General features: G+C 40.0%; 1 protein-coding gene across 1 annotated transcript in view; it reads right to left on the bottom strand.

Annotated features, from left to right (window-relative positions):
- Zzef1 (zinc finger, ZZ-type with EF-hand domain 1) overlaps positions 1–13,006 on the bottom strand; it is a gene marked incomplete at its 5' end in the record, with an annotated part of 158,010 nt that overhangs the window by 69,829 nt on the left and 75,175 nt on the right. The window contains 9 exon segments of the mRNA XM_013013155.1: positions 3,667–3,907; positions 5,515–5,663; positions 7,847–8,048; positions 8,989–9,070; positions 9,154–9,320; positions 10,094–10,216; positions 10,314–10,435; positions 11,537–11,550; positions 12,334–12,476. Coding sequence (XP_012868609.1) covers positions 3,667–3,907; positions 5,515–5,663; positions 7,847–8,048; positions 8,989–9,070; positions 9,154–9,320; positions 10,094–10,216; positions 10,314–10,435; positions 11,537–11,550; positions 12,334–12,476 — 1,243 coding nt within the window.

Genomic DNA, 13,006 nt, shown 5'->3' with positions numbered 1-13,006 from the left:
AGAATGAACTTGTGACTTTAAATGAGCATCATTATTCCACAATACAGTGAAATTCCGGGAATTATGTAATCACTTAATCACAATTAAAAAAAAAAGAACCTCGGGGAAGGTAGGGAGGGAGGGGATGGTAGGGGGAAAACAACGGAGGGGGTAACAATGTTCAAGAGGAAGTGTACTCATTACCTCACTCATGTAACTGTAACCCTCTGTATAGTATCTTTACAATAAAAAAAAAATAAAAAAAAAAACTGGAAGAGAATTCTTCCCATATAATACAAGAAAGATAAGCTGAGGCTAGGAATGTGGCTTAGTGGTAGAGTGCTTGCCTAGCATACATGAAGCACTGGGTTGTCAGTACCATACAAACAGAAAAAGCCAGGAGTGGTGCTGTGGCTCAAGTGGTAGAACGTTTGCCTTGAGCTGAAGAGCGCAGGGACAGCGCCTAAAACCAGAGTTCAAGCCCCACAACTGATTAAAAAAAAAAGAACTTGTGAGTAGTTCTTTGATGCAGTATCTGTATTGTAAAGGCATTCACAGAGCAGAGATAAAATATATGCCTTTCAAACAACAAAGGGGTTGAGGATGTAGCTCAGTGGTAGAGTGCTTGCCCAGCTTGCAAAGTCCTGGTTTCAATCCCCAACACTAAAGTTTAAAAAAAAAAAAAGGGACAAGTATTTATCTAGGATATTTCTAGTTCCTATTTCTTTTTGTGTCTTGAACTCTGGCCCTAACTCTCTAGCTTGTCTCTGCTCACAAATGTCGTTCTACCACTTGAACCACAACTCTAGATCTGATTTTTTTTTTTTTTAGAGGGGAGTGGGCAGTGGGGTTGGCTAACTGGAGATGAGTCTCAAGATTTTTTCTGTCTAGGCTGCCTTCAAACTGCAATCCTCAGATCTTAGCCTCCTAAATAGCTAGGATTATAAGCATCAGCTACTGGTTTTCTTTTCTTTTTTTTTTTTTTTGTCGGTCGTGGGGCTTGAACTCTGGGCCTGGGCGCTGTCCGTCAGCTCTTCAGCTCAAGGCGAGCGCTCTACCACTTGAGCTACAGCGCCACTTCTGGTTTTCTGGTGGTTTATTGGAGATAAAGAGTCTCATGGTCCAAGTACACTAGGCACTTGACTGCCAGCACTCAGAAAGGAGGATTAGGGGCAGATGACAAGATGTAATGTGTGACATTATCAGAATTTGACTCACGACAAAAAAAATGTGGCTTGGAGTTCTGTTGACTTTTATTTCAATACTACATATAAACAATATTAAAATAATTTGAATCCCTAAAAAAAAAAAAAAAAAAGAGTCCCATCCCTGTAAGGAACTTGATGTATGACAATATCCCCTTTATCTAACTCTCTCCTGCCCGGGCTGGCTTTGAACCGCGATCCTCAGATCTCAGCCTCCTGAGTAGCTAGGATTACAGGCATGAGCCACCAGCACCCGGCTTTCTTTTCTTTTTGTACCAGTCCTGGGGCTTGAACTTAAGGGTCTGAGCACTGTCCTTCAGCTTATATGCTTAAGGCCTACCACTTGAACTACAGCCCTACCTCTGGTTTTTTTGGTAATTAATTGGAGATAAGAGTCCCATGGACTTTCCTGCCAGGGCTGACATCAAACTGAGATCCTCAGATCTAGCCTGCTGAGTACTAGGATTATAGGTGTGAGCCTCTGGTGCTGGGCTAGTTTCCATTTCTTTTTCTTTTCTTTTTTGGTCGGTTGTGGGACTTGAACTCTGGGCCTGGGTGCTGTCCCTCAGCTATTCAGTTCAAGGCTAGTGCTCTTACCACTTGAGCCACAGCACTACTTCTGGTTTTCTGATTGGTTTATTGGTAATAAGAGTCTCACGGACTTTCCTGCCTGGGCTGGCTTTGAACTGTGATCCTCAGATCTCAGCCTCCTGAGTAGCTAGGAGTATAGGCCTGAGCCACCAGTGCCCTGCCCAGTTTCCATTTCTGATCATGTGCTTCTCTATTGCAAACACATATGTGTTTGAATTTTCCCCCACAGTGAAAGTCAACTGTTTTCAACTTTTAATCTACAAGTTTTTGATATTTCTGATGAAAAAGACAATCCAGCTTTCTTACTATAACTTAATTACTATATACGTTTATACACACACATTTTTATTTTCCCTCAAAAAACTATGTGGAGGAAGTGGCGCTATGGCTCAAGTGGTAGAATGCTAGCTTTGAGCTGAGAGCTGAGGGACAGCGCCCAGGTCCAGAGTTCAGGCCCCATCACTGACCACAAAAAAAAAAGCTGAATCTTAGAGCCCAAGTAACACTCTGCCAATTCCAGTCAGTCTCATGATTTAAGAAAAACAAAAAAACTACGTGGAAGCCAAGTGCCAGTGGCTCATGCCTATAATCTTAGCTATTTAGGAGGCTGAGAACTGAGGATCACTGTTTGAAGGCAGCCCAGATGGAAAAGTCTATATCTAATAAACTATTCAGAAAAGGCCTGAAGGGGTGTTATGGCTCAAGGGAGATATACCCCACAGAGTTTAGGGGAGATATACTTTTCCACATGACATTTGTTTCTACTCATGTCTCAATGTAGTTTTGTGTGGCTTTTTTCTTTTCTTTTTTTTGGTACTGGGGATCAAATACAGGATGTCCACTTGCCAGATAAACACTTTGCCACTGAGCTATACTCCAGCCCTTGAGTAGATTTTTTTAAAGGAGATAAGAATTAAGAAGTAGTCACCAAGATGTTTTACAACTAGGAAATATAACCTGCAATATGAGATTAAAGGAGTGGTACAGATTATAGAACCATAAAGGCAATTTTAACAGGAACAAGAGCAACAACCACCTACTCTGAAAAGGCATTTATTCTTGCTTATTTCTTCTGTACTGGAAAGAACATGTCCTGCAAAAGTGCTCTGAAAATCCATACCTTATCTTTAGATAGGGCTTGAAATGCTTTTCCCTTGAATGTACCTGAGTATACAGGGTAGGTTCTACCAGCTGCAGGTTACACACACACACACACACACACACACACGCACACGCACACACACGTGTGTGTGTGTGTGCATGTGCGTGGATGTGGGTGTGCATGTGCGTGTGTGTATTCATTTCACAAAGATGCTACCCTGGGGAACAGAAGGAAAGAAAGTAGTGAGAACTAGGCTAACCCAAAGGAAGCCTAGTGGGATATGCCATAAAGAAGCTGCAAGTCCAAAGGTAAGAGTTAATACCTTCATCTTCTTCCTTCTACATGTTATTAGCACATTCAATAACATTGTAGGTTCTAATCAGAATTTCTTAGATTTTTTAGGGGTAATCAATACTAACCTAATTTTACAGAGGACAATATCAAAGTTCAGAAATGTTTTTTGGTTAACCAACAGCTGAACAACGTGGAGTTTCTGAGGTTGCATTACAACCCACATTAATTTTTCTTTCAATTCAACTACTTAGCAGTTTCCCATGAGAATTCTGGATAAGGATAAAGCATTTGCTAATTCTTAAAGTCAAGGCTATTTGCTGTACACTACAATCTGCTAACCATCAATTGGTCCTCAACCTCTTCACCACCAAGTACAACTAACAAGAAGAAGGTATAGGAATCTGTGTATTTTTAAAAATCTTCATTTAAGTTAGGCCTTCTTAAACCTTAGCAATTAGTCCTCAGATCAAACATATTCCCTGTAATATAAGTTACCATATTTTTGCAGCTTCTCATATAAATCTGGAGTGCGATACACCAGAGCAGCAAAGGTGGCGTTCACAGCTTGATCAATAGTGGAACCAGCAACTATATCTGTCTTTGGGGCCTGTTTTCTACATGCCTGTATGAATCCTTTGAACAGTTCTGAATTTGGCCCACAGAAGTTCTGAGCAGGCTCTGACTGGGCAAAATCAAGGAGAAAACGCCGGCAGGGATCGTCAGGGATTTTCTTAACCTGGGAACAGGAAAAAAAAAATCACGTTTAACATAGTCATTAAAAAAAAAAATCTGCTGAGTACCTACTAAGTCAAAATGGAAGCATAAAATATAGTGCTTGTTCTATTTTAGAGAGAACAGACAAACATATGGGTTTTTAAAAAGGTATATAAATAAAACAAGAACATTAAAACTAGCAGTACCATAAAACAAAATATTGGCTGGTGCCAAATGCCTAGAGGGGATACCCAGTGCTAAGAATTCAAAGGAGAAAATTCCAGGCAGGTTAAAGTGATCAAGAAAAGCCTCCCGGAGGACAGGGCTAAGGGCTATATCCTGGAGGATGAGCAGTTGTGACCCTAACAGACACAACTACTAGCAGAGTTAAGAGTCAGCAGGGAGACTGACCTGGCCTGATGTCTCAGTTGGGGAGTGATGTGAACTAGAATCAGATAGGTAAGGTGAAAGGAGACTGCAGAGAGCCTTGACTGTCACATTGAGGAGATTAGACTTCACCCTGTGGGCAATGGGGAGCCATTAATTGAGCTTGGCAGTGTAATGACAAGATAATGTAGTGATTAAAAAAACAAAACAAAAACAAAAAAAAAACAAAAAGACTTGGGAGTACCAATGTAATAATGCAAGCACAAGATGGAAGTCTAGATAAAGATAGAGGAAAGCAGAAATGAAGAGTAAAGTTGAGGAGGAAGGGACAAAGAAGGGCTTGCAGTTGACTAGAAAGGAAGGGCACAAGCAGCACAGGGACGAAGGATAGATAGAGAGCAGTGATTGAAGGACAGGTCTGGGCAAACAATGACCAGGACCAAAATGAACTGAGAAGGCATTATGGTTTTACCTTTTGGAATTAATCGGAATCAGAATGATTGAAATGAAAACACTTAATGGGAAGATAGATACCAGGCCCTGGGAGAACCAGAGCTGGTAACTAATATTTTAGAACTATTCCCACAAATGGGACAGAAAAGAGAGAAGAGAGGACAAAGTCTTGGATTGTGAGAAAGGGAAAGATGCCTGAATAAAGCCTACGCTTTAGAGAAGGAGGAATTAGTAAAGAAGGCAGACAGAATAGTGAGATGTAAGAAAAGCATGTGGACTGTCATAGGACCAAAAGAAGAAAGTATGGAGGAATTAGATTCACCACAGAGGTAATAGGGACTAGTAGAGGAAGAATCATTGTATTGATCAATTAACCACAGAATACTTGGGAGGAGAGAAGAAAAAGAAGAGAAAGAAAGATCAAATAGCAGAGTAAGAAAAAAGAAGGATAAGAAGTAGAAACAAAGAGCTACCTTGTTTTGTTTCTAAAATATTACACACCTACTACAGCTAAATGGAGACCAAAAGAGATGACACAAATTATTAAAGTGTGGCTCAGTAGGCATTTGCATACTTGATGACACCATTAAGAGATGTTTACTGCAAGAAAATTATTTTTCATGGAAGAGCCATTCATTACATACTTTCGAGCACCTATGGAACATTAGGCCCTTGAGTTAACACAGTAGCTAGCAGCTTAATGGAGGTGATAACACTAACATTTACAACTTAAAATAATAAGTATTAATGAACAACTTTCACCCAGACAGTTGACAGACAAATAAATACCTCCTTCTCATTCTGATGTAGGTGAGTGGGCCAGCTTGCTTCTAATTCCAACCCTGGACAAATCTGATGCCTGAAGACAGGTTTCCACAATGGGGAGTTCAGTACTGAAGCCATTTTTGCCTGTGGTACTGCCAGGTTACTGCCTAACTCTGAAGAGAAAGTGGCTTATGAGAGTTCTATTTTTAGCTCATTACCGTGAAATTCTTTGAAAGAAACTGATTGCTTAAGACTTGGAGAAAATTTATTCACATTTTTCATAATGGAATTGTGACATATCATAAATATACATTAAAGATTAACCTTAACCTGAAATGCTACTGTCTTGTCCGACTTCAGCTACAATTTCTGGTTTTTTAAACTGAAACTGAAGGTTTCAGTTCTGAGGCCTACCAAAAAGCTATTTAGGAATTATGGAAAAATATCACAATTTTTAAACTTCACTTTATATAAACAAATAATTATTCTGAATATTCTGAAAATAAAGTACAGGTAGAAATCAATAAAATGTCAATAGTTATCTTGGACTATTAAGATTAAAGATGATTTTACTTTTCTTTTGGGTTTTCCCTGCTTTTATCTTAATTAGTTACTATTGTTTATGATATTGGGGCTTGAACTCAGGATCTCTAACTCTTGTTTGGCTTTCTCACTCACAACTGATGCTCTATCTCTTGAGCCATGCTGGTGTGTACTGGGGCCTGCACTTTACCACTTGGGCCACATCCTACTTTTAGCTTTTCATTGGTCAATGGGAGATAAGAGTCTTACAGTCTTTTCTTCCTAAGCTGGCTTCAAACATTGATCCTCAGGTGCCAGCCACTGGTATGGGCCCTGTTTTTTTTTTTTTTTTGGTAGATTGTGGGGCCTGACCTCTGGGCCTGGGCCTGTCCCTCAGCTCTTCAGCTCAAGGCTAGCTCTCTACCACTGAGCCATCTTCATAGCCCCCATTCTTGTTTTTTTGCTGGTTAATTAGAAATAAAGATTCTCTTGGATTGCTCTATTCAAGATGTCTTCAAATCATGACTCTCATATCTCAACCTCCTGAGTAGCTAGGGTTATAGGTATGGGTCACTGGTACCAGCCAATGTCACTTTTTTTTTTTGGTCCAAAATTAGAACTTGAACTTGGTATCTAACACTTTCATCCACTGGCTGGCATCTAACACTTGAGTCATGCATCCAATACTCCAATGTCATGTTTTTGTGTTTTTGCTGGTCCTAAGGCTTAAACTCAGGACTTGGGCATTGTCCCTGGGCTTTTTTGCTCAAGGCTAGTACTCTACCACTTTAACCACAGCTCTACAATTGCCTTTTTTGAGTGCTTCATTAGGGATAAGTCTTATAGACTTTCATGCCCAGGCTAGCTTTGAACCTCAATCCTTAGATCTCAGCCTCTTGAGTAGCTAGGATTAAGGTATGAGCCACCTGTGACCAGCCTAAGTCACTTTTTTTTGTTGTTGTTGTTGGTGGCCATGGGGCTTGAACTCTGGGCCTGAGCACTGTCCCTCGGCTCTTCAGCTCAAGGTTAGTGCTATATCACTTGAGCCACAGTGCCACTTTGGTTTTCTGGTGGTTTACTGGAGATAAGAGTTCCATGGCTTTTCTTGCTTTGAACTGTGATCCTCAGATCTCAGCCTCCTGAGTAGCTAGGATTACAGGCATGAGCCACCAGCACCCGCCAAAGTCACTTTTTAATAGAGATGTTTTTAGTTACCAAGAGCATGATTACTACTGAGATGCTTCATAACCTTCCTCATAACCCTTTAACCACATAACTTTTGTTTGTATCTAGAAAGTGACCATTTAGGATGAATGATATTTGTTTTTACAATCAGAAAAATGTTAAAAAAATTATATAGATATAAAATACTCCAAAAAGATTTATTTTACGAATATATCCCTTGGAACAAATGATAAGAAGTTGATTAATGTATTTTAGGATAATATATATATTCACATACTTATTTATGTTCACATAAATTTCACTTAAACAACAATTAAATGACTATATTTCTACCTTCTAGTTGGAGTATACTTAAATCTCTAAAAATGACTATGCTGCTGCTAAAAAACAGCAATTTCTCAATTGTCTTCCATAGATAGAGGGCATCCACAACATACTTTGTGATAGGGCCAAAGTCTGAGTCAAGAAACTTCCCAATGGTGCCCAGTGGGTAAACCGTTTTGATTTGGTTTAAAGAAAACTAAAAAGAAACATATATTAAATATACCTTGCTCTATCGTGATGTGGAGACAACCTATGAGAGAGAGTTCCTACGTTGCTCTTCAACACAGTTGTAATGAGAAAGGAAGGGACAAGACTGTGAACTTACGATGCACAGACTTGAGTGCCATACACTGGGAGGCAAGGCGGCCCATTAGTCGAGAGACAAGGAGTTGCAAGTCTAACCCCCAAGACACGGCAACATCAGGCAGGCCGTAGGCAGTGACAGTGAATTTGTAGCCCCACTCATTATTGCTGCTGTCAGAATGAAAGAGGAATTGAAGCCGAGGACCATCCTTAAAGGTCACTTTCTAGAGACAAACAAAAGTCATGTGGTCAACAAGATGGAAGGAGGCAACAACTCAGCAGTAAGTATGCTCTTTGTGACTCAAAAAAATCTTAAAAGCGGTCTCCGTTTCTACAAGTTCGAAATTATTAAGGGAGAAATGTACAGAGATGATACTAAAACACAAAACTCACAACTACATTTAGAAAGCAGAATTAGTAGAAAACTGCTGCTCAGCTTTCTAAAACTCAAGTGACTATCTGCTGCTTATTAGCCAGTGATCATTGGCTCAGTTCTTTGTTCTCAACCAAGACGCTAGATAGGAGACAGAAGTAAACAGTCTGAAGCAGGCTCCCACCCAGAGATTAAGCATATCTGTCAGCTGGGGCTCCTATCTTTCACCACGGTTTAAGTCTTTCACTTGGATCCACTGGCCCTTCTGAACTCAGATTAACAGCTCTTTAATTTACTCTGGACAACACTGGGTATTAGCAAATTTCCTATGAAGAGCCAGATAGTTAAATTTTTAGCTTTTGTGGGCTACATAATCTCAACTGCAACTGTTCCTCCCTACAAGTAGAATATCAAAGCAACTGTTAGAAATATGGGTGTGGTTACATTCTAGAAATGTGCCAGTATTAAGGGTTGTACTCAGAGCTTTGAGTCTTTTTCAGTTATTTTGCTCATGGCTGTCACTCTACCATTCAAACCATGCCTCCACTCTGGCTTTCTGCTGGTTGAGATAGGGCTCTCTTACATTTGTCTACCTAGGCTAGTTTCAAACCTTATTCCTGAGATATCAACCTGCTGAGTAGCTAGGACTTTGAACATTATGAACTTGAGCCACCAGAGCCTAGCTAGTCCTTCTTTTTCCAAACACCATACTTTTATTGCTCTAAAGTTGGAAAAAGGACAAGAATTGCTACAGAAGTACTTATTTACCTTGTTTTGGGAATATGACTCACCTTAGGCCACTTATAAGTACCAACTTTTGTGTCATAGCGTGTCTTCCCACCTCTAGAGTCTGTAAATTCCAGATAATCATACCTGTGAAGGCATAATCTCTATTATATTCTTTCTCTTGTTTTTGATCCACTATTGCTTGGAAGAAAAAAACATGTGAGTCTTACCGCTTTTCAGTTTCACACCTCTCATCAAATTCCACTTCAAAATAGGTTGCCCCTGGGCTAACAAAGACAGATACTTCATGGCAGTTATTTTCATAGTTATGGGCAGATTCCTTGGTCCATGTATGTAGTACCACAGGCTGTTCCTGCTGCCAGGTCTCAACATCCAGCTAGGCAGACAAATGAGTAAGAGAAAATTCCAGATATTACTACACAACCGTCACAATAGACTATCAGTGCTGTAGATCACAGGCTTTGACAGCCCTGATGAAATTTTATACAAGCTAATCTGATTTTCCTGTCTACACAGAGATCAATAGACATCTATCACTTAGCAGAAGAGCATTAGGATTATACTTTAGGGACTCATGCTTTTATCTTTTAGCAGTGACAGAACAATTTTTAAAAATAACTACTGGTATGAATTCCACTGGAGAAAAACACTGAATTAAAAGTTTAAAGAGCTCACATTTTTATTTAGGACCTTGGCAAGTCTAAGACCACTCTTTTTTCCTCTTAAAAAAAAAAATGGAAGTGGCACCAAGAGCTCATGATTCTAATCCTGGAGATAAGAATCTCACAGGCTTTCCTGCCTGCACTGGCTTCAAATTGAGATCTTCAGATCTCAACTCCTGAGTAGTTAGTATTACAGGTATGAGCTACAAGCACCTGGCTAGACAAATCTTTCAGACTTTATTTACATACATTTTATGTAACTTAATATACTCTAAAATGATTAGATAAATTATACTGCTTTTCTGCCTCCTTTCTAATGCTAATGACAAATCAAGATGATATTTACTATCCTTGTTGGCAAAAATACCAATAAAGCTTCTAGAGGCAATTTATTTGTATATAGCTGTAGTCCAATATGTTTTATTGGGTAGAGTCATATCTCTCTGAAGAGAGGAAGCAATACAGGTTCAGGGCCAACTGAAGTTACCTTGCTCAGTCCTCCTTCAGGGTCATTGCAGAGCTTCTTCAACAGCTCTGTCAAGGTACTGAACTCTCTCAAGAGAGTACAGTGTGAAATGTCCAAAGAACAGAAGTCTAGGAGAAAGATGACCTAAAGGAAAATGAAGGAAGTACTCAGTATTCATTGCACATGCTGGTATTTCCACCAGTCCCCTCCCTGCTTATTGAAAATAGCCATTTCTCCTTACCAGTTGACGAGCTGCCATGGAAAACACTGAATTACACAGTTTTTCTACTATGGTTTTTCCACTATACTGTGACAAAAGGGATTCCAAAATCACTCTCATGCTTGCCAGAAACTGTCCCACATCTATCAAAACATAAAGTAGTTAATATTTTATATGGTAAGAACATCATTTACTACATTATTACCGAAGGCAAAGCTAGGGAGGGCTATAGAAGCTGACTACCAAAGCAGGGAGAAGGGAACAGCAGATCACAAAACCATTAAGCATCATCCAAATGAACAATGTCAATCTAATTTCCTCTGAAAGGGAAAAGCAGTGAAAATTTCAGTAGTTGGTATGACAGATAGTTAAGTTTGATTTTTTTTTTTACTTTGTTGCTTTTCAATGAAGTGGAGATATCACTCTAAGTTATGTCTTTGATCCCAGCACTCAGAAGGCTGAGGAAGAAATGAGAATTCAAGGGCAGCCTGGGAGGACAGCAAGTTCAAGGCCAGCATGGGCTACACAGTGAAAACTTATCTAAAAGAAGTGGTGATGCCTGTAGTCCTAGCTACTTGGGAGGACTGCAGTTTAAGGTCAGCCTAGACAAGAAGTTTGAGAGAACTTATCTTGAGAGACCTCATTTCAACCAATAAAAATCTGAACATATGATTATATATTTGTAGTTCCAGATATTTGGGAAATACAAATAGGAAAACTACAGTCCAAGCTGGCCCAGACATAAATGTAATATTTGAAAAATGAGTTAAGTAAAAAGGGGGTGTGGCTGAGTTATACCTGCTTAGCAAGCATAAAGCCCTGAATTCAAATACCAGTACTGTGAAGGAAAGAGAAAGGAGAGGGGAAGGGAAAAGGAAAAGGGGAAAAGAAAAGGGACGGGGGAAGGAAAAGGGAAAAATAAGAAAAATTGACCAAATGAGTCAGCTCTTAATCTTCCCTTTCCTTTAGTTTACAAAGGGTCCATGAATTAAGGGTTCTGATCTAAGGCCAAGGCCTAAGTGGCCTGATCCAGAATTCTAAGCATTTTGTCACAGTTGCTGAGACCAAATTTGGCAGAAATGAATAGTCAATTTCCCACCATCTGTTGGATTTCATAAAATTTTCTGTCGATTTACAGGAAACAAGTATCAATATTTTCAGTGACTTATAAAAGTCATAGATTTTAAAAGCTCAAGACTTTCTTTTGAGGGTGACAATTAACAGAGATGGCAGACTCCCCTGACATTCAATAATATCACTTAAGAGTGTTGTATGATTGCAAAGAGAATGACTAGGCAGTAGAATGACCAAATTCTAAATAAAAACACTAATGCTAATGGCTCATAACTGTAATCCTAGCTACTCAGCAGGCTGAGATCTGAGGATCAAAGTTTGAAACCAGCCCAGGCAGGAAAGTCCATGAGACTCTATCTCTAGCTAACAAGCAAAAAGCCAGAAGTAGAACTGGCTCAAGTGGCAGAGTGCTCATCTTGAGCAAAAAAGCTAAGGGAAATGCCTAGCCCCCAATTTCAAGTACTGGCAATCCCCCTCCCCCCAAAAAAGAAAAAAGGCTAGGCATTGGTGGCTCATGCATGCAATCCTATCTACTCAGGAGGCTGAGTTCTATGCCAACTTGACTCTATCTCCAATTAACCAGGAAAAGGGCAGGAAGGGGTGCTGTGGCTCAAGTAGAGCAATAGCCTTAGGCAATAAAGCTCAGCCACAGCACTCAGGCCCTAGGTTCAAGACCCAGAAATAGCACCAAAAAAAAGACAAAAATAAGCTGAACAAGGTGGTGACACAGGCTTGTAATTTCAGCACTTGAGAGGCTGAGGTAAGAGAATCATGAATTCAGGGCATGCCTCAGCTACATAGTGAGATATTGTTTCAACAAAAACAAAAACTTCCAAATAACAAAAACAAAAGCAGAAATAACTATAGATCTGAATTGAAATAAGCCATATACATACTTGATGCATGAGTTATAACTATCTGTTTTCATGGATTGTGTATTGATACTCACATTTTTTCTATAAGGTACACAGCAAGATCTTTGGCTCCAGAGTCTGTGCTCTTCAGTTGCAGATAGCACCAGGAGAGCAGACTCCCTTGCACAGACCAGAACAGAGAAAAGAGCACAGAGCCAACTTCCCCTGGTGCCTCACTGAGCATCAACAGCTCACACTACAAAGAAACAGACAAACAGGAAATGTCCAAATAGGGTGTTCCCAAGCCGGGCGCTGGTGGCTCACGCCTGTAATCCTAGCTACTCAGGAAGCTGAGATCTGAGGATCTCGGTTCAAAACCAGCCCGGGCTGGAAAGTTCGTGAGACTCTTATCTCTAATAAACCGCTAGAAAACCAGAAGTGGTGCTGTGGCTCAAACGGTAGAGTGCTCACTTTGAGCTGAAGAGCACAAGGACAGCACCCAAGCCCAGAGTTCAAGCCCCACGACAAAAACAAACAAACAAACAAACAAAAAACACCAAATAGGGTGTTCCCAGAACTTGGGCAGGAACTATCTCTATAAAAGCAGCTGTCACTGGCAAAGCAAAAACAAAAAACTATATGTATGGGGCAAAATTATGAAAGAGCTTTCAATCCAGAAGTGAACCAAGAAAAATGGCGTTAGGAAAACTTCCCTATTGCTCTGCAATTTTGTGGAACCTACAAATGTTTTTTTGCTCCACAAAACATCTTCTGCACCCCAAGAAG

The sequence above is a fragment of the Dipodomys ordii genome, unplaced genomic scaffold (assembly GCF_000151885.1).
Source record: "Dipodomys ordii isolate 6190 unplaced genomic scaffold, Dord_2.0 Scaffold19, whole genome shotgun sequence".
NCBI lineage: Eukaryota > Metazoa > Chordata > Mammalia > Rodentia > Heteromyidae > Dipodomys > Dipodomys ordii.
This window is presented reverse-complemented; position numbering and strand designations above follow the sequence as displayed.